At 41.9% G+C, this 27,129-nt stretch overlaps 1 protein-coding gene and 1 long non-coding RNA gene across 5 annotated transcripts in view; one reads left to right on the forward strand and one right to left on the reverse strand.

The window, feature by feature from the left end:
* RBMS1 (RNA binding motif single stranded interacting protein 1) overlaps nucleotides 1-27,129 on the reverse strand; it is a 345,593-nt gene that overhangs the window by 134,064 nt on the left and 184,400 nt on the right. The window contains exon 1 of one of the 4 annotated variants that reach the window (XM_031599563.2): nucleotides 3,785-4,168. The exons of 2 other annotated variants lie outside the window; for them this stretch is intronic. In XM_031599563.2, coding sequence (XP_031455423.1) covers nucleotides 3,785-3,859 — 75 coding nt within the window. In that variant the 5' untranslated portion in view covers nucleotides 3,860-4,168. Of the gene's footprint in view, nucleotides 1-3,784; nucleotides 4,169-27,129 lie in introns of those variants that run through there. One more of the 4 variants, XM_031599564.2, reaches the window with a different exon arrangement.
* The window catches only part of LOC149917236 (uncharacterized), a 64,465-nt gene continuing 52,153 nt past the window's right edge, over nucleotides 14,818-27,129 (forward strand). Inside the window, exon 1 of the long non-coding RNA XR_016468013.1 lies at nucleotides 14,818-15,107. This is a non-coding gene — a long non-coding RNA (uncharacterized LOC149917236). The remainder of the gene's footprint in view (nucleotides 15,108-27,129) is intronic.

Consider the following 27,129-nt stretch of genomic DNA (forward strand, 5'->3'; position numbering starts at 1 on the left):
AATCAGCAGCCAACCATCAGGGTGTTCTGCAGCTTCTGCTCTAGAACCAGCAGCTCCCCCAGCTGTCTGTTAGCTCTGCGTCCTGGACACTGAACTGTGGATTACCCACAGCCTCCTAATAAGAAAGTTTCCTACCTGCTTTGTAGCGTTATTACAGCAAGGCCCCTTTTATCTGCTGTCCCACTTTGCCATCAACAGGTTTGCACAAAAACTCAATGTTCCCATTTTAAAGTTTGCTGTCAACAGCCTGAAAATACATTTTTGACAAGATAGGATCTGCCTGCTCACCTCCTGTTTCCACCCATCCACAGAACTGCCTACAAACCTACACACAGTTCTGGAAGTATTAGTTCTTCTCCTAACTGCCAGAGCACTCATTTTGCAGCCACCAAATGACAGTTAGAAGGACCACATAAAGTAATTTAGCAAAACTCACAATGTTTGTGAATTGAGTTGTTGTAATCTAATACCACATGAAAGAGGTAGAATACAATCATTATCTATCATCTATTGCTATAAAATGCCTGCACTTCAAATAAATCAAGCTCTCCATAGGAAACATTGCTTTTTTCTACAAACACTTTCTTACATGAAGAAAATCTGCTTTAAGATGCAGAAGTCTATCACTAGAATTAGACAGTTAGATTGTCACATTATTCTCCAAGGAAAACAGCAATACGGACAGCTAGCACAAAGTCTTTGAAAATCAGCGTGCATTGTGTCCCTGAACTCCTTTAGATATGTAGGTAAAGGAAAACAAAGCAGAAATTCCCATTTGTTTCTTACTTGACCAAAACAAACAAGGTACGGCCTAGTGATGCCCATTTATATTTGTTTACCTGCACTCCAGCTGCTTTGCTATTGTTACAACACTGCCTGGCATGCCTATCAGTCAGAATGGCATTTAAGGTTTAATAAAGCACACACATTTTAATTAGCATCATTTTCTAAAATGTTGATGTCCATTGGACTTAGAAATATTTTTGATGCTCTCTGACATGCCAAGCAATGTTACAATACAGCAACTGTCCTAAAACATATACTTAGAAGGTGCAAAAAAATTAATAGATATTAATTGAGTAAAATAGGATAAAAATGGTGTAAGCCCAGAAAATGCAAGAGGCTATAGAAACTTTAACTTGAAACCATTTCAAACTTTCTAATTTCATTGCCATGATGATTTTTCAGATTAAAAGCCTTACATCTTCTTCCAATGCTTATTTTGTTCGTTTTATTTAAGTCCATGTCTTCCCTCATCTCTTTCAACGCTGAACTCTGCACGATTAAGGGGAAGGAGGTGCTGAATCACAGCAACTGTTTGTATTTCTTCCCAGAATATCTGACTGAAACAGCTTCAGTGCTTCATGGATAAGATTGTGAGGATCATAACAGATAAACACAACATCTGTTTTTAAAATTTGTAACATATTTTGTAGCAATTAAAACAGTTGACCATATCACATTTAACCCTAAGAACCATTAGCAGTGCATGCAACATCTAATGAGTATTTCTGAGCTCTCAGTGGAAAAAAAATATATATATATATATATATCCATCCTCAAGTAATTCCTGTCATCTCCTAATTATCAATTTGTGGTTTATTAGTCAGCAGATTTTCCTTCATCACTTAAGGAAGGACAAGATGGGAAGCAAAACTTCCAGCCTCAGTATCAATTCCTTCCCCCCATGTGACCACGTACCAGCCATCACCTATCACACAGACAGCAAAGGCTATTCAGTTCTATTCTAATGCAGGCTTGACAAGAACCAAAGGTTTCTTCAGAATTACTGAAATATTTAGAGTACTGGGCAGTGGCTCTACTTAGAATCCAAAGATATACCAACTGGAAAAGATGAATTAAATTATTTTTTCAGAGAGTGTCCATAACGAGATTTCTTCCGTTACTGAATCCTACATGCTCAAACGTCAAAACTCAGGGTTACTGGCCTTCCCGCCCCCAGCAAGGGCCCACCTGTTCTCTTTTTTTTCTTTTTTCTTCTTTTTTTTTCTTTTTTTTTTTAAACCAAGATCTCTCAAAAGAGGGGACTTCAGATCCCAGATATTTGATTTCATGTGTGTAGGTCAAACAGCTGTGTGCTCTCCCTGCTGAAACAAAGTAACGTGATTTCAGGCCCTAGCTTTTCATAGCAAAAACTGCAAGATGCTTTGAAGATGTCATTGACTGTAACACAAATCAATATTGAATTATCTGAACAGGAAACGTTTTCAGAAGATGGTCCATCAAGCTTTCTCATAGGATCATGGATTTCTAGGATCATACCCTAGTAACTACAGTAAGCCATTAGAGCTCTCCTCCCTCTTCAATTATTTACAAGTCAGGAAAGCCAAGTGACATTGCTTTATGTATATTCACTGGTACGGACTCTTCCTAACTTACTAACGCCGCAGAAAATCAGAAAAGTAAAGGCTTCTGAACAAAGGCATTTTCTCATTTGAGAATGCAGATATAGGCGTGCATCGGAGAGCTGAGTGATGCAAGGGGCTATCTGCCAGGCATTGTACTTTCCTAAAAATAACGCGTGGAAACATCCGTATCTAGAGTCCTGAAGCGACTGCTCTGCGGCACAATCTGTAAATGGTGACATGCTCTCCTATTTAGCCCGGTGTCAATTACACATGTAAGAGATAATTACTCACTTCAAATCACCTAAAGACCTTCATCGTATTTCTGTCAATTTCTGTATACATGAAAGTACATTTCAAAGCCTCCTTATTGCTGACTTGTAAAATGTCTCATGATTGTCAGACCAAATTTATTTTTTGGCCAAGCACTATAAATTACATCTCACAATACAGTATCACAGGACACAATAAATAGAAGAGCCTATCGTATGTGCAAATAAAGAGAATTCTTGTCCTCTCACTGCCGTACAGGCCGGGCACTTCCATGGAGGAAAAAAGGAAGGAAGAAAAAAAAAAAAAAGAAGGAAAAAATAAAACCACAGCACAGTTATAACCTCTAACAAAAAGTTCACACATTGAAGCCTCATATGGGTCCGTTATGATTTGTGAGGAGTGACACTGGTGGTTGGAGAGGCTTATGCTAAATGTTCCAGACAGCTGATGCAACCACCTCTGCATCTGCCAGTTTGCAGCGTGATGCTTCTAGAGCAGCGTAAGGGCTGGCTGCCCTCACAGCCTCAGAGGAGAGAGGTAAAAAATAATATAAAAGACAAAAAGCTAAGGATTCACCACCGCTACAACTGCTAAAATCCATTTTCCGGAGCACGACAGCTACCCGCGGACAGCACAAACCGTCGGCAGCCGGCTCCTAAACACCTTTTCAAGCCAGTTTGGGAACTGCGAGGCAGCTGCTCACAAAGGTCCAACTCCTCAGACAATGCGGACCCGCTGGCGCTCGGCCAGGCGGCGGTGTCCCCATCGAGGCGGAATGACGGCCACCACCGGCGCACCGCTGCCGTGCCCCGCCGGCCCCCGCACGGCAGCGCGTCCCTTCTGCGGCCCAAAGCGCGGCGAACAGCAGCGGTTCGGGGCCGCCGCCCGAACTCTGGGTCGTTCCCCGCGCAAAGCGAGACGGCGGCGGGGCCCGCGGAGCTCCGCTTCGCCGAGGGCGTGCGGGGGAAGGGAGCGCCGGGAGGACGAGGAGGGTCCGGAGGACAGGCGGCGAGGAGCCGGCAGGAAGGGGCTGCCGGCTCTTTCCTGTCTCCGACCCCCGGACGATCCCGCCCGCCCGTCCCCCCCCTCTCCCCCCCCCCCTCGAGCCGTGTCCGCGCCCCGGACCCCGTCCGACCGTGCCATACCTTAGCCTGCAGATACTGGGGGTAGTAGTAGGTGGTGTACTGGGGGTACATCTGCTGTTTCCACACTTTGCCCATGAAGCTGGAAATGTAGCCTGCAGTGCAGGGTTGGGGGGGCACTTTAGGGGGTTCCGGCCGCCTCTCCGTTTCTCCTCCTCGCTGGCGGCGGCTGCTGCTCCTCGGCCGAGCGCGGACCTTCCTCCTCCGCCCCGAAGCCACAGCGGAGCGGGCAGCGGGGGCAGGCGTTCTAGGTCTCTCTTTCTCTCTCTCTCTCTCTCTTCCTCCGCGAGTTGCTGCCAAGTCCCCGCCCGGCCGGGCCGAGCAGCGGCGGGCCGGCTGCGGAGCGGGGAGCGCTCGGGGCGGCGGCGGCAGTACCAGGCGGCGGGGCCGGGCTGGCGGCGAGCGGGAGGCGGGAGGGAGGGGGCGAGGGGCGGCGCTTAGCCCCGCTCCGCGCCCGCCGGGTGAGCCCCGGGCCCCGGCCGGCGGCGGGGCAGCCGCGGGGACAGCGCGGGGCCGGAACGCGGGGAGCGGAGCGGGGGCTTGGAGCTTCGGCAGAGGGAGGGCTGCGGTGATCGCGCCCGCAGCCGGCGCGGCTCTGACCTAATTAGCCGGGTTGGGCTTTGTTACCGCCTTTGTGCGGCTCGAAGCGGAGCGGTGATGCGGGATGCGGGTTTTCGGGAGGGCTGGGGGACCGTTTCGGACAATGTTTGGCTGGCGGCGAAGGGTCTGCCGGGCTGTTAGGAGCAGAAGAAACAGCAGCGCAAAAAACAGAACGGCAGCCGCAAAACCGGACCGAATTGTCCGTCTGGTCCTTAGTGCATCCTTGCATTTGTACTTGTGCCAGCTGTGCCGGGTGCGCCTCAGCCTTGAGCAGGAAGAGTTCCTCTTGCAGGCAATATCAGGCACGGTTGGCTGTTTTCCCTCTGAAGGAGAATTTCCCAAACATCAGAAGTAGGGACCAGCAACACCCCCTCATCTGTCGGTGTTTATAATAAAAACACTTAACCCAGCAGGTTTAGTTTTGATAACCGTATCTTTTCTACCCAAAGATAAACTGATCCTCAGAATATTAAGCAGATGCCACTTCTTTGTCACATTAATCACTTGGGTTTGTCTTACTGCACCACTTATTAACAACATGTATGCAAGGGTCCTTCACAACTGCTGAGTGTACAAGTGTTAACCAAGCTGAATGTGCCAGCAGCAGAAATAAGGATTTAAAAACTTAAGGATTTGCAGACATGCCAGTGCAATAGCAAAGGTGGCCTTCCTGTAGCCATGAATCCCTGGAGGAGCTGAACAATGGGAGGGAAGTGCAGCAACTCATCTGAAGCCTGGCTGAGCGGAGGACAATTACACAAATGACATTACAGCTCACCTGGCCAGCTGTTAAGATGTCTTTACAGTGTTTACCAGAGAAGAATTTGTATATCGTTTATGGGCCACACAAATTAGAAGACTACTTCCATCTTTCTGAGATGGCTTTTTCTCCAGGAAAGCTGTATGGGAGGATTTGGGTTTGTTTTTTTGTTTGCCTGTTTGTTTTAGGTTTAGGCATGGCTGGAACAACTATGAGAAAATGGGTGAGTGCAAAAAAGGTCATGAATGTCAATAATTCAGTGTCCATCACATGGGAGCAACAGAGGTTAAAACTGGGAAAAGCTGAGCAAAAGAGAAATATCATGTTGTTGAAAGGGTTAAGGAAGTGTGCCTGGAAAAGCCAAAATGGCCATGGCCAAAATCAGCTGCCTTCTGTTGGCTGTACTGTCATTTACGCAGTGGAAAAAACGTAAAAGCTGCAGTTCTATCTGAAGAATGCCAGGTAAAGTGGCTGCAGGATAGGGTATGGTCAGAGAACGGTAGAAATGAAGTTTCACTACTTTGTGGGGAAATATGCTGCTGCAGCCCAGCTACGTGATGATATTGTTATAGATTGCTTCAGGAACAGCCAAGTTGTGGTCTGGAATTCTTGGTTGAACTACCAAGAATGCAGCGCTGGCCTCTTAGCTGACAGGTTACGGTGCTAGTACACTTTGTTTCTTTCTGAGAAAAACAGGACAAACAGCAAGAAGAAGAAATAAAGACCAGGAATTGGTGGATAGACCTGTGGGGATTTTCTTGAGGAAAAGGAAAGACTAAGGAAGAACTGTGAAAGAAAAATACATGTTGTACTATAGACAGCTAGAAGGGTGTTTTCCTAGAATCCACCTTCATATAAACAACGACTGTAGTTGTCACAGGCTGTTTTGCCATCACGAATGGGGAGAGAAGCATCCAGAAGAAAAAATCTCTAAGAAATGAGGAGGGGGGAAAGGCAGCCTGTACCATTCCAGCACTTCAAACTGCAGCCGCCTCCAGCTTAGCTCTGACGAGTTACTGAGGAGATCTGCCAGGGAGAGGAGCAGCAATGCTCTGCCACAACAGCTCCTGGAAGTGATGAAAGAAGAAATCTGGCTGAGAGAGTATTTGATTACAACTGTAACAGCTAAAGCTGATCTCCAGGCTCCTTCCCAGTCGCTCCCTGCAGGGACTTAGAATTTTCCCAAACAGAGCCTTTTGCTCTAAAGCTTAATCTCATCCCCAAACACGATCTGCTAATGTAAGTGTGAGGCCAGTTTGGTTCCATCTTATTTCAACCAGGATATTTTCTTATCACCGATCTACCACTGTTGGAATATCTGGTCAGCATTCTTTAGCAAAGCTGATATCAAGGCAGTTAAAAATGGATAGTTTAATATTTATCACAGTTAATTTAAAATGTAAGCCTGCAACTTAATTATTGCAAACTTTTACAGTGCAGTGATCCCACTGACAGCTAATGAGAATTTGCAAACGATGCTCAGTTTTTATTAAAATGAGATTGGAAAACATAATTATTTCATTGAAATTATTTAAATGAGATTCCATCACAGTTATTTTATTTCATTTTTAATATGGTATCGAAAATGTTTACTGCATTAAGGAGGGATAAGTAAAGAATTCTTAGGTGAACAATCTTAATTTAGCTTCATTGAGAACATTCTCTGCTTGTACCTTTATGATGTATTGTCTATTCAGTCAACTTAGAAACAGGAGCGCAGGCTGTGATACAGACAGGATGGCATTGCAGTGGGGACTTTAAAACAAATGACAAATTTCTTAACTGTTTATACTCTCAGTATTGTTTGCCTTTAGCTGCTTATTCTACATTCCTAGCCTTAAATTTAAACTGCTTTATGCCATCTGCCAGTACTAACTCTTGTCTTCATAACCAAATATTCAAAAGGTTAAAACTGCTTCTGTCGTTTACATGCTGCACAAAGTGTAGGATTAAGAAGGAAGGTAAACACTGAATTGTGTGCTGAGTGCTCGCCGGACACAAGTAGAGCAACCAGAAGAGCATTTTGCTTTAAAAACTGCCTTCCCACAGAGCACACCAATGGAAGTGTGCTGTGGCTTTGTCAACGTTAGGGAAAAGAGTAATCCATGGTTTCATCCTTATCAGATTTCACTGGATGCTAATGGAACATTACATACTACATTTTTTCCCCCTTATTATAGTAACAGTCTTACTGGTCTGGTTTAGACAGATTGAAATATGATAAAAACACAGCTGGGATGGTGCTGCATGGGCCAGAGAAGCTCTGTATGTGCTGCTGTGTCAGAGGAGTTCAAGGGCAGCTTGGTTAAACTCAATCAACTGTTATCCAGAGTAGGGGTGTTGGGTAAGAAATCCCATTTAAGATTTCCAGATTAGTTTAGACATTAGGAGTTCTACCCTAAGGCAGAAAAAGTCAAACGCAATGCAGAATAAAAGTGAAGTATATTTAATCCTCCTCACTCCAGGAACTAGGTGAACTGCTGTACTATGCACCAATTTGGGTCTTTGCACTAGTTTAGGCCGAAAGAGACAGGCATGTTTCTGCTGCAATCATTTTTACTTTGACATAGTCAGGAGTATTTGAACAACCAATTTTTTTTCTGGTCAAGATACCAGCTAGAGTCTTGGGAGATCTTTGTCTGTCACCAGATCTCCTACAGAATGTGTGTGAGAGGGTGAGCGAGTCGCTCAATTACCCTGTGCCTTACTTCCCCAGTTTGCAAACTGTGTCAAACATTCACTCTCTTCTGTTCTTTGTCTGCCTTGTATTGTCAGGCTGTAGGCAATACAAGGCACAGAAATAATTTGCTAGGAATGTGCCCAGCACGATTCACATAAAGGTGCTAAAATAAACAGAGACAATGTCAGCACATCATCTGGGGATGCAGAGAAGACAGGTACTGCATCCTAATCTGCACATACGTGCAACAACGAGAAGATACAGTTTATATGCACTAATGATGGGTGAGGACTCCAGAAATGCAGACATATTTAAGCCATCACCAGTAACCTTTATGCTATTCCCCTCACCCCCAACACACACTGTTCCAAATACTTGCAAGACCTCCTTGTCATAATGCCACCCTCAGCCCCATGGTATGGCCCTGACTGCTTTGCAACACAAATGAAAGGCTCCTCAATCCGGGTTGCCATAGGCCACACTCCTAAGCACAAAGGCTAAATAAACGGCCTTTGTCAATGGGCCGCCAAGATGAAAAGCACTTGATTGTTTTCCTCAATTAAATCAATCCTTTTGACTTGAAGGCTATTAACCCTTTCAACAAATTCTTAAATATTTATTTCAATTGGGTGGCTCCCATTCTGTATTTTTCCAGTAGCCCACCTGGTGTAGCAACATCACACCAAAATGCCACAGAATGTGCCATACTTCTGTCTTTGATCTTCCAGCTGAGCTGCTCCTGATAGCTGCAGGCAGCTCCTTTTGATTTTGTGGCATATGCAAGACACACTATTCTAAGGTTGTCTAACAGAAGTGTTTAACTGGCACTAACACATCAGTTTTTAGCATACTTCTGTGTTCAGGCTTCCCCTCCTGTGAAGCTCCATGTGCATCAGGCAGTGCTCCCATTACTAGCAATGGATGTCAACAGAAGATGCAGCTGAGCTGCTCACAAAATCATGTCTGTGTTTGCAGCTAAACGTACCAGTTCAGTTTCATTGATTGCCGCCTATGACTTTTTCTTCTTATTTATACAGATCTGAGAGAACCAGTCATCTTACAAGCACTACATATTTTGAGCATCTCCTACATTCTGGTTTATTTCACCCTAAGATAGTTAGCTAATAAAGATGATTGCATTGTACCAGCAATAGTTTTCTCTCAGCTGTCTTCATAAAACCTGTAAATCACCTCTGATTGGTTCAGTTCCAAACACCTATTTAATACATGGAGTTTTTATTTAAATCGCCTACCCAATGATGGTAAAAATTAACTGTCTTTTGGGCAAATGTTTATCCTAGGTGGAAGTAGGTAAGAATCCAACTTCCATTCATCCATTATTTATGAGAAACTTCCATTCTGTGACATTCCTAACTACTCCAGAGTCTCTCTAGAAATTCTGTCTCCACTGCGCAGCACAGGTGCAAGAAAGAGAATAATTGTGCCTCTACCCACTCTTGACCAGCTTTGGATCTTTCATGATGACATTCCCTTTCAGTTTTCTCAGTTTCATGGCACTGTTTGCAATTCTTTTGCACTCTGCACAAATGGTTGAGGAAGACACCAAGTCTAGCTTGTTTTGGGTGCAGCATGATAAGAACTCGTGTGGGTAACTTTTTACCAGCTTGACCAGCCAGCAGTAGCTGGTCTTATTTAATCCAAACTATTGATTTTAAATATTTAAAACATTTTTTCTCCTGTTCAAAAAAAAATTGAAGTTTATTAGAGATAGATAGAAGACATCTTATTTCTACAGACATAAGGGACACATTGCACCATCTTGAGGCATATCTTAAACAAGTTCTGAATAAAAGATAGAGGATACATTCCTCGATGTTCTTATTTTTGGAATAAAATTATTCCCAACTATGAAATGCAAGCCTTCCAATCCAAACACAGTTGTATTTTACTCAAGTTCTGAAACTCATGAAATATCTAATAACTATTTCTGGTGTCTCAAACACCATCTCATGTCACCATAGCAACATCTCCAGTGTCCCATGCTCTAAGCCTGGTCAAGGAGAGGGCTGTACATGGAGTCTTGAATGGTTTAATTCAGGTGCTGGCCACTTGGCCCAGGCAGACCTCAGCTTCCTGGCCTCTCATACAAGGCACCAGCTTTCTCATTTTTTGCAGCTATTGATTTTCACACAACATTCAGGACCATCCCATTCATGCCCATCTCTGTTCCAATATCACCTCCAATTTAAATTGGCTGAAGGCTTCAATAGTTACAGTAAGGTAAGAGATGAAGAAGGAGAAGGTGATAAGACTGCATTTATTATTTCCATAATACAGCAGTTTAAGCCAAAGAGCAGAGGCTCTTTGACCTGTTCATATATCAACTTTGACACCTTTCATGTCTTACGTAATTTAATAAAACCAGATGCATTTAATTAATTAAAATCAATCCTTTACCATACAACCCAACCCTGAGCTATGTGCTGTGTACCTCAACAGACATCCATCAGTGCAGGTGGCTGAGAATGGATAAGGAGAAGGCTGAGATACTCAATAACTTTTTTTTGCCTCAGACTTCACTGCCAACTGCTTCCCCACTGGGTCTGAGGGTGGGAACTGGGGAAGCAACGTCCCTTCCTCTATAAGTGAAGATCCAGTTTGTGACCTCCTGAGGAAAATGACATTTGTAAGTCTAATGGTCCTGGTGAAATGCATCACAGTGTCCTGAAGTAACTGGCAAACATAGTTGCCAACCCACACTCAGTGGCATTTGAAAAGTCATGTGAAGTAAGGTGAAGTCCCCAGTGACTGGAAAAAAAGGCAACATTGCAACCATTTTTAAGACGGCAAAAAAGTTGGTATAGGGAACTACTGACCTGTCACCCTCATCTTTGTGCTGGGGAAGATCATGAAGCAGATCCTTCTAATAAGGCACATGGAAGAGAGGGAGGTAATAGAAGACAGCCAGCATGCCTTCACCAAGAGCAAGTTCTGCCTGATCAACCTAGTGGCCTTCTGTGATGGAATAACTACATCAGTGGACTAGGGAAGAGTCACTGATGGCTACCTGGACTTCAGTAAGGCCTTTACATTGGAAAGATATGGATTAGTTGAGTGGATTGTTCAATAGACAAGAAACAGGTTATGAGATCATACCCAGAGGATACTGGTCAATGGCTAAATGGGTGCATGGAGACTAGTGATAGGTAGTGTCCCTCAGGGGCCAGTGTTGGGACCAATGCTCTTTAATATCTTCGCTAATGACATTGACAGTGGGATTGAGTCCACCCTCAGCAAGTGCGTGAATGACACCAAACTATATGATGTGGTCAACAGGCCTGAGTGGTGGGATGCCATTCAGAGAGACCTAGAAAGACTCGAGCAGAAGGCCCAGGAGAATCTTGAAGGTTCTACAAAGCCAAGTGCAAGGTCTTGCACCTGGGTTGTGACAATGCCCACTATCAGTTCAAGGTGGGGGATGAAAGGATTGAGACCTCACCTGTAGTACTGAGTCCACATGTGGAGTCCTTAGTACAGGAGAGACATGGAGCTGTTTGAGCACACCCAGAGGAGGGCCACAAAAAATGATCAAAGGGCTGGAATACCTCCCCTATGAGAACAGGCTGAGAAAGCTGAGGCCGTTCAGCCTGGAGAAGAGAAAGCCCCAGGGAGACCTGAGAGCAACATTTCAGTATCTAAAGGGGGACTGTAACAAGGGATACAAACTTTTTTTAGCAGAGTCTGTTTTAATAGGACAAGGGGAAATGGTTTCAAACTAAATGGGGGAGATTTCGATTGGATATAAAAGAGAAGTTTTTTACTCTAAGGGTATTGAGGCACTGGTACGTCACCCAGAGAGCTGGTGGATGCCCCATCCTTGGAGACGCTCAGAGTCAGGCTGGAGGGGTTCTGAGCACCTGATGGAGCTGTAGATGACCCCATTCATTGCAGGGGGGTTGAACTAGATGACCTTTAAAGGTCCCTTCCAACTCAAATTCTATGATAATGATTGTATGATTCTGTGATGATGATTCTATTTCTCTTGATTTTCTTCACATAGAAAAGACATCTTTCCCACGAAAGGACCACAACACACTGGCATTTTGAATTAGCTCATGTATTTGAGCTTCATTCATATTTTATCATGTTTAGCTTCATCACAAACAACTTGTAAATGCTGAACACTCAGATCTAGATACACTCCTATTAATGTTTACACTGATCTATTTCTTCAGAGCTATTACAAGTTGTGTCTCTACTGCATAATTAATTTTTTTAAAAAATAACATCTCATCACCCTTGAACTGCTATAAAATGGAAGCTTCGTCCTCAGCTTTGAATCCATTTCTGTCTTCTCACACTCCCATAGCTGAAATGCCAGATGCTCTGTGGAGTTGCGGTGGGTGATTCATTCTGGCTGCCGACCCTGCTGTGGAAGCCCCAGAATTCCCTGCTGGAATAGTTCTCAAGTGATGCAGCACTGACAAAGCTGAGTCGTGCAATTTCTTTTATTTTTCCTTGTGCAGCACAGGCAGTACCGTACTTGTGCCGAAGTGAAGTTGTGGAACTAAGAGGAGCTAGATGTCCAGGGAGGCTATGATGTGTTTCTTAAGAGTTTGAAAAGTTTTTTCTTATTTCTGAAATTTCTGAAATGGTAATGGAAAAGTGTTGATCCAATAAGCTGAGATTCCTCTTTGTCCAATTTTTTTTCTGCCTCAACATTGCATATTTCAAGACATATGTCAGTGGAGGATACACCCCTTGTTTAAAATTTAGTTTGAAATGTTTTGGCTGCATCTCTCCTGCTCTCTTACCATGCTGTGATAATGTCACAGTAGGTTTTGGGTTCATCTTGGCACTTTTCTGAACCCAGTTTTTGAGGCCATTTCAAAACTTGAATCTGAGACATGGAGGGACTTCCATAAGATTATATAAAACATAGATTTTGTTGCAGATAGCATGAATGGAATGGGATGAAATGAGATGGGATGGGATGGAATAGAACAGAACAGAATAGAATAGAATAGGGATAACAAATAATTTTGGATATTCTGATTCCAAGGCTGATGCTCCAGTTTAGGATCTCAGGCTTTCAATTGTTTTGCTGTTCTTAACGTAAATGGGAGAATACATAAGTAAAAATTTTAACTCTTACTTACAGATGTAACCATTTTGTATCTTGATTGTTTCCAAGATGATCAGATTATCACTTTGTGATGATTCTTCTCTTCCTTAGGATTTCACACGTGTCACAAACATTGTGATATCAAAAAATATTTCAGATATTTGGATATAAAGTGTATATGCTATAAGATGCTAGTATTCAAAATTCTTTTCAGATCTTGTGTTTCACAATGCTTTATAATCCAATGCATATTTATTTTACTGGAAAGTTACACAAATAAAAATATTCCATTTCCAGTTCTAGTCTCTGGGGCTTTAATCCACTGAGAAATGTAAGAATGTGCTCACTGGTCGTGGGATAATATTCCTGTCAGATGGTAGCAATATTTATTGCATCATTTGATGAGTTTTGATTCCTTGTTGTGTAAATTGATGCACTTTTGCCTCCATTTTCACTGTGAGAGGAGCAGAGGCATCAAACCACCAAAAATATGTTCCCAGGAGACCTGAAAACACTGTAAATTAGCAAGCTGAAGCCTGAGCTGTAACCAACACATCTCTAGCAACAAGAAACGTTCATCATTTTTTTTTTCTCTGAGAACTTACTGTCTAGCAAGTGTTTTCAAACCCTGGCAATCATCCTCAGGGTTTATAGCTCGGAATTTTCGTATTTTTATAATGGCTCGTTTCATAACGCTGGAATTAATGCTAGGAACGTGCAACGTTTCCTCGGTTTTAGTTTATCGCAATTTATGTGCCGTTTACAATCTAAGACGACTCCGCACGACGTAAAGAACGCGCAGCGCTTGCCCGTGTGCCCGTAAGAGGAAGGGCCGCCCTCACCGCCTCTGCTTGCGCGGGGCGGTGAGGGCGGCCCTCCGTGCGGCACCGGGGGACGCGCAGCCCCGCCTGCCGTCCGCCCGCGGAGCCCCGGTGCCGCCCCGCGCCGTAACACCGCCACCTGCTGCGGCAGCACCGACACGTGGCGGCGGGGATGCGGCCGGGTCAGGAGAGGCCGACTGGGTCTGGGAAGCGCGAGGAGCTGCCGCGGGGTGCGGCGGGGTCCCGGCGGACGCATCCACGTGTCCCGCGAGCGGTACGCAGCGCCGTACGGGGACTCAGGAGCTGCACGCTGCCGGCTCCTTACCGACCCGCTGTGCAGCGTTTTCTAAAAGTCCGTCCAGATTTTGGCCTTCCCACATATCGTCATGACTGAGGTGATAATGATTAATGAGTTAAAGCTCATTATTAATACAAGAGTAACTCCGCGTGCTAATTAAAATTAAATATGTTCCTTTCTTTTTCTTGACTGCATTTAAGAAGAAAAATATGACATGCCATGCTGAGAAGTAACTGGCATATTTGCTTCCTTTTCAGACCTTCTATCTGCCTATATTTTTCTTTTATATTATTTGTTTTAATGGCTTGTCATGAAACAGCATAAGTTTTAGTGGTTTCTTTGATTTTCTGACAACTTCCAGACATATTCACCATCTTAAAATCAAGTTAGGAATTCAGAACATCTACTGCGAAGCAAAAAACTGTAAGAGCCAAAAAAAGTAAATAATAACTGTAATTAATCATATTTAGTAATATATTTACATAAGTGTTTAACAGGACTAACAAAAAAATCATTATATAATTTATAATATGCAAGCTTTTGGTCAGGGATTTAAGTTTTTAGTACAACACGCAGATACTTGTTACCAACCAAAGCTCCTGCCAAATAAATAAATAAATAAATTTAAGTATAACTTCTAAATTCAGTGCATTCTTTCTATTTCTTCTTTTTGGATTCACCCCCCCACCCTATAAAAAGAAAGAAGTCTTTCTAATTAAAGAAATTCTTTCTAATTTTAGTATATTCATAGCAAATGTGGGCAAAGACTTCTTGTCTTAGTTTCAGCTGGGATGGAATTGTTTTCTTCAGAGAATCTGGTATGATGTTATGTTTTGGTTCTGGGAGGAAAACAACATTGATAACACACTGATGTTTATAGTGGTGTTGTATGGAGCAAAGGGCATTCTCAGCAAAGGGCCCAAGGAGCTGGGAGGGAACAGAATGAGGACAGCTGATTTAAGTGGGCCAAAGAAATGTTCCATATCATATGACATCATGTGGAAGGAGTTTTGAAGGGGGTGGGAATTCGACTCATTCTCTTTCACTGCTCAGAAGGCTAAGTGGACATCGGCTGGAGACGGTGAGCAATTCCTTGTGCACCACTTGTTATATCCATGAATACGTGTGTATGCATATATATATATATATATATGTCATAATTATTATCCTTTTCGTTTTCTCTATCTCAGTAAATAGTTTTATCTCAACTCTGAAGTTCTACTTAGTTGGGTTTTTTTATTCTCTCCCTCATCCCCCTGAGAAACAGGGGAGTGGGTGAGCAACTGTGTGGTGCTGAGCCACCCACAGGGTTCAACACAAGCACAGTTCAGTACAGTTTTGTCACAAGGTGCATTTCTGTACTGATTCAGCTGGGAGCATGTGAATTTATGTAGGCACAGACCAAGACCATGGGTTTAAAAGCCTCCACACACAGAGGGGCTCTTTCCTAAGAGAGATTGGAGTTAAAAGTACAAGGGATTGTAAATTCATGTGAAGAATACTGTTGTTTGACTTCACATTGGAGCTTGGTCTCTCCACTTTATCAAAGGGAAAGATCAGATATGGCTTCACTCAGTTCCCCACAGCCACTCACATAAGACCTCAGTAGTCACTTATCTTCAATCTACCATACAGTTGTGGCATGATACAAACCCAGAAGACATTATTTATGGCTCATTTTTTCCTTAACTTTGCAAAGTCAGGAGGCTAAGAACATTGCTTGGGAAGGTTCACATCTTCACATGAGAGACGTTTATTTCATTGCTTAAAAAGTAAGCATTACATGTCTTTTGACACCAGTAGGTTGTCTGGGCTTGGTTTGTGTTGTTATGATCCAGTTCTCATGAATAGCTCTCTTCATGGGTGTGATAGTCACTCAATTATTTTTACTCCCACAGCTGCGTACGTGCTTCTGTCCCTGCACCTTTTTCTCTCTGCAGCCCCCACCCTTTTCCTCAATTCACTTATATTAGGGCAGTTTAAATCCTTGAGGGACTGGGTCAGCTATGCTTATGTTATTAGGTCCTAAACGTATACATCCCTGCCATTTATAAAAAAAGTGAGTGACTACAGCTTCACTTTCATCTCATATAGAAAATTTCCCTTATAAGAAAACATAGAAAGAATTTTCCTTTTATTCATAGAGACATGATGTAATAGACTTGGGACTCTGTCCTTCTGAGAATACATTGACTACCTTCCTTCAAGGGAACCTAGCCCTCACAGGATGGAAGAAATCATTTTCTTTCCTTCCTGTCACTTCGCTCTTATATTTCTCCTGTGTTGCTGTAATGTCTCCTCTGGGAAGAAAGCCATCAGTTGTGCTCTTGGTTCTGGAGTTTGGCTTCTGAGAATTACAGATGAAAGGGGAAAAAATTTACTGTAGGTTTGTCAGCTATGAAACCTCTTCTTCCCTTTTCACTTGAACATGCCCACGAACACCCAAACACCTAAAAGGATCCAATTTTCTCTCAGATGGAGAGATGAAACACTAATCCATTTGGTTTACAAAAAGATGTTTCAACATCTGCTATCAGATAGGCTACGTGATGAACTCACTGTCACATCTTGCCTTAGATTAACATCCAAAAGGTAAAAAAAAAAAAAAAAAAGAACAACAAACATCTGTAAAATACTGGATCTTCCTTCATTTTGCATACCATTTAACTGCAACAGACATATATCAGAGTTAAAGTCTTTCAAGTACTGCTGATAAAGGCTGGTACTGAGCACTAATGTTCATGTAATCATTTGCTGTGGAATTCCAAATTCTCCAAACCCATTCCTTCCCTAGAAGAAATAACTTGAGATTTCTTTCACTTTCTCCCTATAAAATACACACTCAAAGAAACTAAGGGTACTTTGTTGTACATTGTGTATATGAGCTACAGGAATAAGAGAAGCACAGAGGTGCTATTCTTTCCAAGCCATCATGCTAGACGGCTCTCTTCTACACTTGTGGAAAATTCTCAGCAGTGCCTGGTCCCAACTAGCTCACCAGCAGGCAAATTGTACAGAATTAATGAACTCCATCCAAAACTAAGTGTGACTTTTTGAGATGGTTTTCCCATGAAATGAGTTCGGATACACTGAGCAAACAATGCTAACAAGATTTTGGTCGGCCTTTTGAAAGAAAAAGTAAGCAGAGAATTTAAGTCCTCAAGGGCAGCTAACAGTTTAAAAAAACAAACTGGCACAATTATAGGCATAGCGCTAATGGTAGGAAGACAAAAAAAATGGGTCAGTTAGCATAAGCATCCTGAAAATTCAGGAGTATTGTTGAACAGTTTTGGAGTACAAATCTTGTGAAATTTCTGTTCTGTTTTTAGCATTTCCTGGATGTGGTAAGGCAGGAAATATTGCATCAACAGCCCTTATCATGGCGTTTTGGTTCTTCCAGTTTCAGTGCTAGTAAAAACCAAAAAGTCTCAGGAAATCATAACTGAAAGCACCCAAGAGAGAAAATGTTGGTACTATATGAACATGAAAAAAAAGGGGAGGCTTATGATTTTTTTTTTTTTTAATTTAAATCAAAGCTATCCTCAATTAGTACTCTTTCTCCTTAATTTCAATAATGGTGTGTACGAAATTGTTAGAGTAAGAGGAAATACTTGCTTAGTAAATATTTTAGCAGAAATCATTCAACAGATGTATGACCTTAGTGAAAGAAAAAGAAAAAAAAAAAAGGAAAAAAGAAAGAAAAGAAAGGGAAAGAAACCCCAGAAAAGTACAATACTTACATTAAGAAAAATAGATTGAGTATGATAATAGTAAGGAGCTAATTGGTCTCCCAGGTAATTCATCATTATTTGTTATATGCTGTTGATGCTTTGGATGAGATGTTTTATTTCTATTACCAAAAGACTTATAATCTCAACTGATACAGGCGTGGACCAGACAGAAAGCTAAAATGAAGGAAAAATAGACAAGACCCAGTTACATATATTCCATCCAGCATCTTTTTGAAATGAATGTGAATGCTTTCATCATGTTTTCTTTGGAGACAAAAATGATTATCTCCATCTTATCACGAGGGATGTCCCTGGTTGGAGGGGTAAAATGCTGGCACTGTGGTGTGCTTTCTTTCAACAAAGGAGGATTCCCAGGGATCTTCCTAGGAGCAGGTAAAGGGGAATAGAATGAAAGGGCATTCATTCTCCATGGCATTATCCTGACCAGCCCACTAGGAATTTCCAGCATAATTTAATGATAACCTATAAGAAGTAATTATATGATTTGTCTACCACAATAGGAATCTTTCTGAACAAGAGCAATGCCTCTATATTCCCAAGAATAAAGAAAAATTTCTGTTAAAACCTGAGCTACATTATTTTCTTTTTAGCTTGTAATAGCATTTCAGTGATGAAGAACCTTACAGCTGCTTGGTACAGACCTCCCTTCGGAGTTACAGAGGGCCCTTTCAACAGCGTGTGAGCATTCATTGCTGAAAAGTAGCTGACTTTGGCTTTGATTGAAAGCAAAATCCGGAGTAACTCAAAGGTAGTATGTCTGCATCGGGACATGTAAGACAAATGACAGTAAATGACAGAGAGGCTATAAATCTTTTACAGCTCCTCTGCCTCTTTGTTCAAAATACATGGTTGCTTTGTTTAACTGTCCTCGGTTCATTTCCTCCTACTAACAGCTTACACGTCATCCCTCAGAAACTGTGCAGGGACATTTGTCGAGCACCTCCTGAAGGCCCTGGAGCAAGGGTAACCACACATTACACTATGAAAGTAGATGCCCATAATCACAGAATTGTAGGTGTTGGAAAGGCCCTCTAGAGATCAAGTCCAAAATAATAATACTGTTTCCATACATGGGAGAGATCCAAACAGAAATAACTAATTTGTAGGAAAAATACAAGTGATGAAGTTTAAAGGAATTTTTACACAGAGATCTCTACTTAGACATAAAAGAAAAACAGCAAAATCTGTCTTCCTGAAAAATGAAGGAATTTGAGAGTGACAAGAAAGAAAGAGGACAAAACGGAAATTCTTCAAGGCATATTTGTTATAGCATATGATGGAACAAAATCCAAATAAAATTCATAGTTTTCCATGAGCAGCTAACAAAGCCTGACTTCCTGCATTTATGCCCTGGAGATCTCTCTTCTCCAGCGACCCAGCTCTGTATCCCTTGTGACTGCACAAGTGGCCTAGAAACCCAGTTCCTATTATGTTCCCAGCTGTTCCCAGCATTGTCTCCACAGCACTGCTCTGCCTATAACTACTACCTCAGCAGGAGATAGTTACTGGTTGCTCATCTACATAGTACTTGCTAGCCAGGAGCACTTGCTTGCTGGTTGACCGATGCCAGGCTGAGCAAGGCTGCTCACTACTGAGCTCATACAGAAGCCATTTCCACCCTGGGGGCACCAATCCTCATCTCTTTCCTTCTTCACTTCCTATTCATCTGAGTTTCACAAAACCTGCTTTGGAATCTGGCTGATGGGATTTTGACCATTCTCCCTAACTTCAAGTAGTCTTTGACACCACCTCCAAGAATTATTAGGGGATGAACACATGGTCCAACTGCAGAAACTTTATTTCCAGATGATACTCAGACCATTAGAAGGGTGTGTAAAGGCTCTTCAGAGATAATGTTACTCACCAGCACAAGCACCAAATACCAGAAATGATGGGATCTGTGCTGACACAGCATCTATCTTTGAATTTGCAGGAAGTCCGTGATAATTCAGGTATATGATAAAACCATAGTAATATAACTTCACTGAACTGTAGAGCATGATAAATTCTTGCGTGTGAATGCTGGTGCTATAAAATATTTTTAAAAATATTCAGACAGCTCTTCTATAGAGCAATCTTGCTACAATGGACCTGTGTCCTATTTACCACCCATATTTTAATTTTAGCTTTAGCATCTCTCTGGATAGGATTTAGAATTTTATATCTGTGAATCTTTGCTAAATTTTGTTCTCATGATTGCAGTGGGTTCTCCAAGCATTCTCACGTCCAGAGGAAAGCCTCTCCATGTCTCCATTGGTCGCTCTGCAGTAACTCTGATAAAGCACAAAGCAAGCTAGAAAAAGAACTATTTTAAAGAGAAGCAGATCAGTCTTTCAATTCATTTGCTCCTCAAATTTTTGCCAAGAATATTAGCTATAACATCTTGATTACGGTTTAAGGAAAGTGACCTCTTAGAATCTCAATGACATCTGCGGTGACCAAGAAAGAACAAACTATTATCAAAGACTCCATCAAAAGATGGATTTGATTGTTTTCTAAAACCAGCATTTTCAAAAACGAAAGATCGTTCTAACTTATATGTAGCGTAGGTTCTTCTGAGACAATTAAAGAGCTGAAAGAATAGATGACAAGATGGGAATAATTAAGCAGTTCTTAAGAAACCTTCTGAGATAATGAGTAGGATACTACTTTACACATTCTGCATGCTTGGAACAGGCAGAAGAGCAAGTATTACAGCTTTTCTGAGGCTGTCAATCTGTAAGAAAATAGGATAGTAAGCAACTTTTTATAGCAAGAAAAGAGATGTTGCTGGACAAAAAGTGTTCTCACACATCTTTATTTGCAATAAGCTTTTAGGTACTGAGGAATAATGGGTTGGATATGCTTTCACTGAATCTTTGAAGATTTTTTCCCCTCTCTTTGAGGGAATCAGACTGAAAAAGAAAATCTGACAAAAATTTGCTTTGATTTGCCAGCAAATGTTGAGATTTGTTTTGAACTGTATTTTGTACACTTTATGATGTACAGACTATGGGGAAATGATGGAAAATCACAAAAATGGGGACTGGTTTTCCTGCTCCATCCTTAGCTAAATCATCTCAGTTCCTATAATCCGTCTACTGAAAGTACTGAACTTTGAACTTTTTATCTTGGTCAGTTACCTTTTCTTGTTCATATTGAGCTTCTTTACCTAATTCACCCTTACTTACCTGTGTTTTTTCTCCAATCAAAATCTTGGAATGTTAGCAAAAGGCCAAGTAAGACCAGGTGGAATAAAAGATGAAAATCAAACAAACAAATAAGATTTCTCCCTTCCTATTCAAACAAGAAAACCCAAGTGAATAAGGGCTATGGGTTACAACTTTAAATTACACATCAAAAAGTTTGTTGACTCCTACTCACAAGCATTTGAAGAAAGACTTTACTAAAATAACTTGTTCCTTATTCTCTCCTTTGGTTGCTTTTTGACTTTTCTAATACATCAGAATTCCCATTTGTCTACAAATATTTATGCATTCTTCTGCATGTAACATTAGGCATGGAGACCTAGTGAGTAAACATCATAAATTTACCTCTTCCAGAATCCTCTTGACTTCATTTGTTGTGAAAGTGATTTTTGTTAGTACCAGACCTCTTATGCATGAGTACCCCCAGATTCAGAAAGCTGAGGGCCATCTCTAATATTTGAAAACTGAAATAAAGATATACCAAAAATAAAATATGAACAATAAAGTGCAACACATATAGATACATAGATATTTGCTGGAAAATACCAAAACAGAAGGAACTGAAATTTGTGCTGCTCAAGCCAATCTTCCATTGCAATAAACAATATAATTCTAAGAAATTAAATGTAGATATCAAATATATTTTAGAAGATCTAGAGAGGAAGGCTGAAGAAATTGTCCAAACACTGTAGAAGTCCTGCAAAGCCATAAATCTCAGAATTCTTTTAAGCCTTTTGTTGCATAAATGGACAAGACATAGCAGAGCAATCATAAAAATTCCAAAAATTCTATCCCACGAATTTATTAGGGCATCAGTTTTTAGACACCAACCTAAATTCAAAGTTTTGTTACAAGCAGTTGGTAACATATGATCTCTATTTAGTTAGGATATGCATTAGTATAAAAAAAGAACTAGTTGATTTCCTATGAAAGGCAGTGAAAGTCTTTGATGATCATGCTTAAAGATCAAGGTGCTTGATTTTAAACTAAGAACACAATATTTCATGCGAAACGTGATCAGATATGCAAATTGATGTTAGAATTGTGGTGAAATTTCAAAGCATGTACTTTACGCATGAAATTGCCATAGGAAATCTCCATTCTTTACTGGATGAAGCCGGGAATGTGACTACTGAGGATAAAGAAAAGGCAGAGGTCCTGAATGCCTTCTTTACGTCTGTCTTTAAAGGTCAGACCAGTTATCCTCAGGATATTCCACTTTTCGACCAGGTGGTCTCGGCTGGAGACCAGACTAAACCACCCATGATTCAGAAGGAAACGGTCAGAGACCTTCTACTCCAACTGGACTGTCACAAGTCCATGGGGCCGGATGAGATTCACCCGAGAGTGCTGAGGGAACTGGCGGAGGTGATAGCCGAGCCGCTTTCCATCATCTATCAGCGCTCCTTGTTGACTGGTGAGGTACCAGAAGACTGGAGGCTTGCCAATGTGACTCCCATCTACAAGAAGGGCTGTAAGGAGGACCCGGGGAACTACAGGCCTGTTAGCCTGACCTCGGTGCCAGGGAAGGTTATGGAGCAGATTGTCTTGAGGGAGATCACGCGGCAAGTGCGGGACAACTGGAGCATCAGGTCTAGCCAGCATGGGTTCACGAAGGGTAGGTCCTGCTTGACCAACCTGATCTCCTTCTATGATCTAGTGACCCGCCTGGTGGATGAGGGAAAGGCTGTTGATGTAGTCTACCTAGACTTCAGCAAGGCCTTTGACACTGTCTCCCACAGTATTCTCCTGCAGAAGCTGGCAGCCCGTGGCTTGGACAGGTACACTCTTGGCTGGGTAAGGAACTGGCTGGAGGGTCGAGCCCAGAGAGTGGTGGTCAATGGAGCTAAATCCAGCTGGCGACCGGTCACGAGTGGTGTTCCCCAGGGGTCGGTGCTGGGGCCTGTCCTTTTCAATATTTTTATTGATGACCTGGATGAGGGCATTGAGTGCACCCTCAGTAAGTTTGCAGATGACACCAAGTTGGCTGGAAGTGTCGATCTGCCTGGGGGTAGCGAGGCCCTACAGAGAGATCTGGACAGGCTGGAGAGCTGGGCTGAAGCCAATGGGATGAGGTTTAATAAGACCAAATGCCGGGTTCTACACTTTGGCCACAGCAACCCCAAGCAACGCTACAGGCTTGGGGTGGAATGGCTTGAAGACTGTGTAGAGGAAATGGACCTGGGGGTGTTGGTTGACGCTCGGCTAAACATGAGCCAGCAGTGTGCCCGGGTGGCCAAGAAGGCCAATGGCATTCTGGCTTGTATCAGAAGCAGTGTGACCAGCAGGAGTAGGGAAGTAATTGTTCCCCTGTACTCAGCTCTGGTGAGGCCGCACCTTGAGTATTGTGTCCAGTTCTGGGCCCCTCACTGCAAGAAAGACATTGAGGCCCTGGAGCGTGTTCAAAGAAGGGCAACAAAGCTGGTGAGGGGTCTGGAGCACAGGCCTTATGAGGAGCGGCTGAGGGAGCTGGGATTGTTCAGTCTGGAGAAGAGGAGGCTCAGGGGAGACCTTATTGCTCTCTATAACTACCTGAAGGGAGGTTGTAACGAGCTGGGGGTCGGCCTCTTCTCTCGTGTAACTGGTGATAGGACTAGAGGGAATGGTTTCAAGCTTCGCCAGGGAAGATTCAGGCTGGATATTAGGAAATACTACTTCTCTGAAAGGGTGGTCAGGCACTGGAATGGGCTGCCCAGGGAGGTGGTGGAGTCACCGACCCTGGAGGTGTTCAAAGAACGTTTGGATGTTGTGTTGAGGGATATGGTTTAATGAGAACCATTGGTGACAGGTGGATGGTTGGACTGGATGATCTTATAGGTCTTTTCCAACCTTAGTGATTCTGTGATTCTGTGATTCTGTGAAATGTAAAAAAACTGCAATTTTATTTTCTTTCTTTCTTTCTACTTCCTTAAAGCCTAGTAGCTCTTCCCTTATTGGAGTTTATCAATCTGATATCTTCATTTTGTGAGACTACCTGTAAACTTTCTGCAGCTTTTTATAATTTGAATGACAAAAGCACCAGAGTTTCCACTTTGGGAAGGTCACTAAAACTTTTTCTCCCTGATTTTCAGTTTTCCCAAAATGATAACAAACAATGGCATAAAGAGATAATTGTTGAGTGACAATGAAATAAATTCAACTAAATTGCAGTATGCTAATGTCATGCAATACTAGATGGCATATGTATTTATTAGCATAAGAGGCCTTTCCTTATTTACCTCGGACCAATTCCCTCCATTTCTTTCTGGATGTTGTCATTTCTGTAAGGCATTGTCTATATGGATGTTGCATGACTCCATGTGTCTCTAAACACTGATTTTTCCCCTCTACCTATTATGCTTGTCACAAGAGTCTCTAGCCTGAAATCAACATAAATGAGTGTGCCTGGCAATGTGTGCATGCACAGTCACACAGCCTCATCTGTGAATCTGCAGCAATTAATTATATTTATAGTGAAATATCTGCAGAACATTTGCATGTATGAATTATGTATTGGGCAAAAGCAGTACACTGTGGTTTATGCATTTCTGTTCCCATGAGACTGCCTTTTTAACTGTTATATATGCTATAAAGTAAAACAGATTATTAATTTGTCTATTATCTTCAGAACGAAATATTTTTAATTACATATATTCTTTTTAGAAATGTTTTCCAGATACCTGATCATTCTGTCTTTATCCTTACATCTTCCAATAAATTTTCTGTTTCTGTGTAAGATGTTTTTTGTCTTAACATCCAATTCTTCTAAAAAACACCAAGAAAAAAGACAAACCTTCAGTGAGAACAGGCCAGAGTTTAAGGTGCTGAAGTATGCATAATATATAAGCATGATATGATTATCCCTCTTATTATGGTTATTACAATAAGTAATGAGAAGTGTCAGTCTGTTATCTTATCATTTTATTGTTTTGTGGATTCACCCAAGAATAAAAGGAAAATGTAGTAACTGAGAAGTAATGAGTCAATGGGCTGGGAAGCATGATAAAGAAATAATAAGACGGTAGTATGCTGCAAAGGCTATTCTTAGCTAGACTAATTGTATGCTCTAAAATTAATTATCTGCTACAAATATGACAGGTGGCTAAGTTAGCTGTGAAAGAAATCAGAACAGCATTTTCAGAAAACCTTTTTTTCTTTGCTAAACAACTTTTGGTGACAATACTAAATTAAAGCTTCATTTACTAAAATTAATCTGCTCAGAGCTCCTGTTCAAAAATTATTTTTATTTTTTTACATACTGTCCTGAGCAGGAATGCACCAAAAACACAGCTTTATTTATATGTTTAATTAATGCCTGCATATTGAATGACAAATTTTCAATTTTATTGTACATCTATATTTTTCAAAATAGCAATACCTAAGACATAAGAAGAAATTAGATTGCTTGTTGGGAGGGAGGGAGGGAGGGAGGAAGAAAGGGAGGAAGGGAGGGAGGAAGGAAGGAAGGAAGGGAGGGAGGGAGGGAGGGAGGGAGGGAGGAAGAAAGGAAGGAAGGAAAGAAGGAAGGAAGGAAGGAAGGAAGGAAGGAAGGAAGGAAGGAAGGAAGGAAGGAAGGAAGGAAGGAAGGAAGGAAGGAAGGAAGGAAGGAAGGAAGGAAGGAAGGAAGGAAGGAAGGAAGGAAGGAAGGAAGGAAGGAAGGAAGGAAGGAAGGAAGGAAGGAAGGAAGGAAGGAAGGAAGGAAGGAAAGGAGGAAGGAAAGGAGGAAGGAAGGAAGGAAGGGAGGGAAGGAGGAAAGGAGGAAGGGAGAAAAGGAGGAAGGGAGGAAAGGAGGAAGGGAGGAAAGGAAGAAGGGAGGAAGGGAGGAAGGAAGGGAGGGAGGGAGGAAGGGAGGGAGGGAAGGAGGAAAGGAAGGAGGGAGGAAGGGAGGAAGGGAGGAAGAAGAAATGTCTGTCTCACAAAACCATGAACAGAGTTTAGCAAAAAATATGCAAACTTTCCAACGTTTAACCTATAGTTTATTGCCACTCTCTCTCCTGGCATGTAACTATTACATCTACCTCATGTGACTATTTACTTGTATAGAGCCTTGCAGCCTGAAGGAAGATTCCAACCACTGAAATTGAAATGGTATAAATTAAATCTTGTATGAATATTTCTCCCGAAACAGTCTAGTTGTATACAGTGAGCATGCAATTTTGGCAGATTAATACAAACCATTAAAAAATTATAATTGTTATATCACTAGAGGAGAAATCTAAGATGACGTTGGTTTGTTACGAAAACAGAGTCAGCCTAACCACACATTCCAGTATCTCTTAATTTATTTTGCTGTAGGTCAGTACTCAGCCTGGAATTATCTTAGTTGGAGAGGAGGAGGGGGTTGTATTATTCTTCAAGGTTCTGTTGCAGGAAACGTATTAACATTCATTGACCTTGCAGTGGTAATTTGTACTGATGAGCATCATTATATGTCTGGCATATTAAAGGAGCTTATTAGAGATAGGAAGCATTCTATGCTATTCAGAGACACTATTACCATTTGAGATGTTGCTGTCATGGAGTGTTCACATACAGGAGACATTTGGAACAGTGGAAAAATACTAGAATAGCTTGGCTAAGCCAGCAGGTTATTGTGGTTCACAGCTCAACCTTTTAAAATCAAATCATAGGAAAATTCACATCAATACATTCCTGGTAAATAAATATCACATATTTCCAATTTTAACCACAGAATGACTTATTTTTAGTGGATGAGTAAAAATTAAAGAGTACAGTGAATGAGAAATGCACTTTTGAGAGTAGAGTCACTCTCCATTCTGACCATAGAGATGCTGGCCGAAAATAGAACTGTGATTGCAGTATTCTAAATAGAGAGTCACCCTGCAAACGCTTCTTAGGAGGTGCAACACATCTCATTACCACATTTTGGAAGAAATATGTTGTTAACAGAGGATTTTCTTCTTGTATTGAGGCTATGAATATAATTATCACTTGATAATTTACAGTGTGCCAACTGTTTTACTGCATCTAGTAAGCAGTAAAGCACTATAGGGAACATGAAGTTTGTGGCACCTGCAACTCATTAAAAGGGCACTATCAGAAACAAAATGTTTAGTTGGAGTGCTTGGCTACACACGAGCAGCATTTAGGATTAATTGAGGGATGTTTGCCTAAAGGACCAGTGTCAACGTGAGATCCTAAAGAGAGTATGCACTCAGAACTC

The sequence above is a fragment of the Phasianus colchicus genome, chromosome 7, assembly GCF_987193195.1.
Source record: "Phasianus colchicus chromosome 7, bPhaCol1.hap1.1, whole genome shotgun sequence".
In the NCBI taxonomy this organism is placed as follows: Eukaryota; Metazoa; Chordata; class Aves; order Galliformes; family Phasianidae; genus Phasianus; species Phasianus colchicus.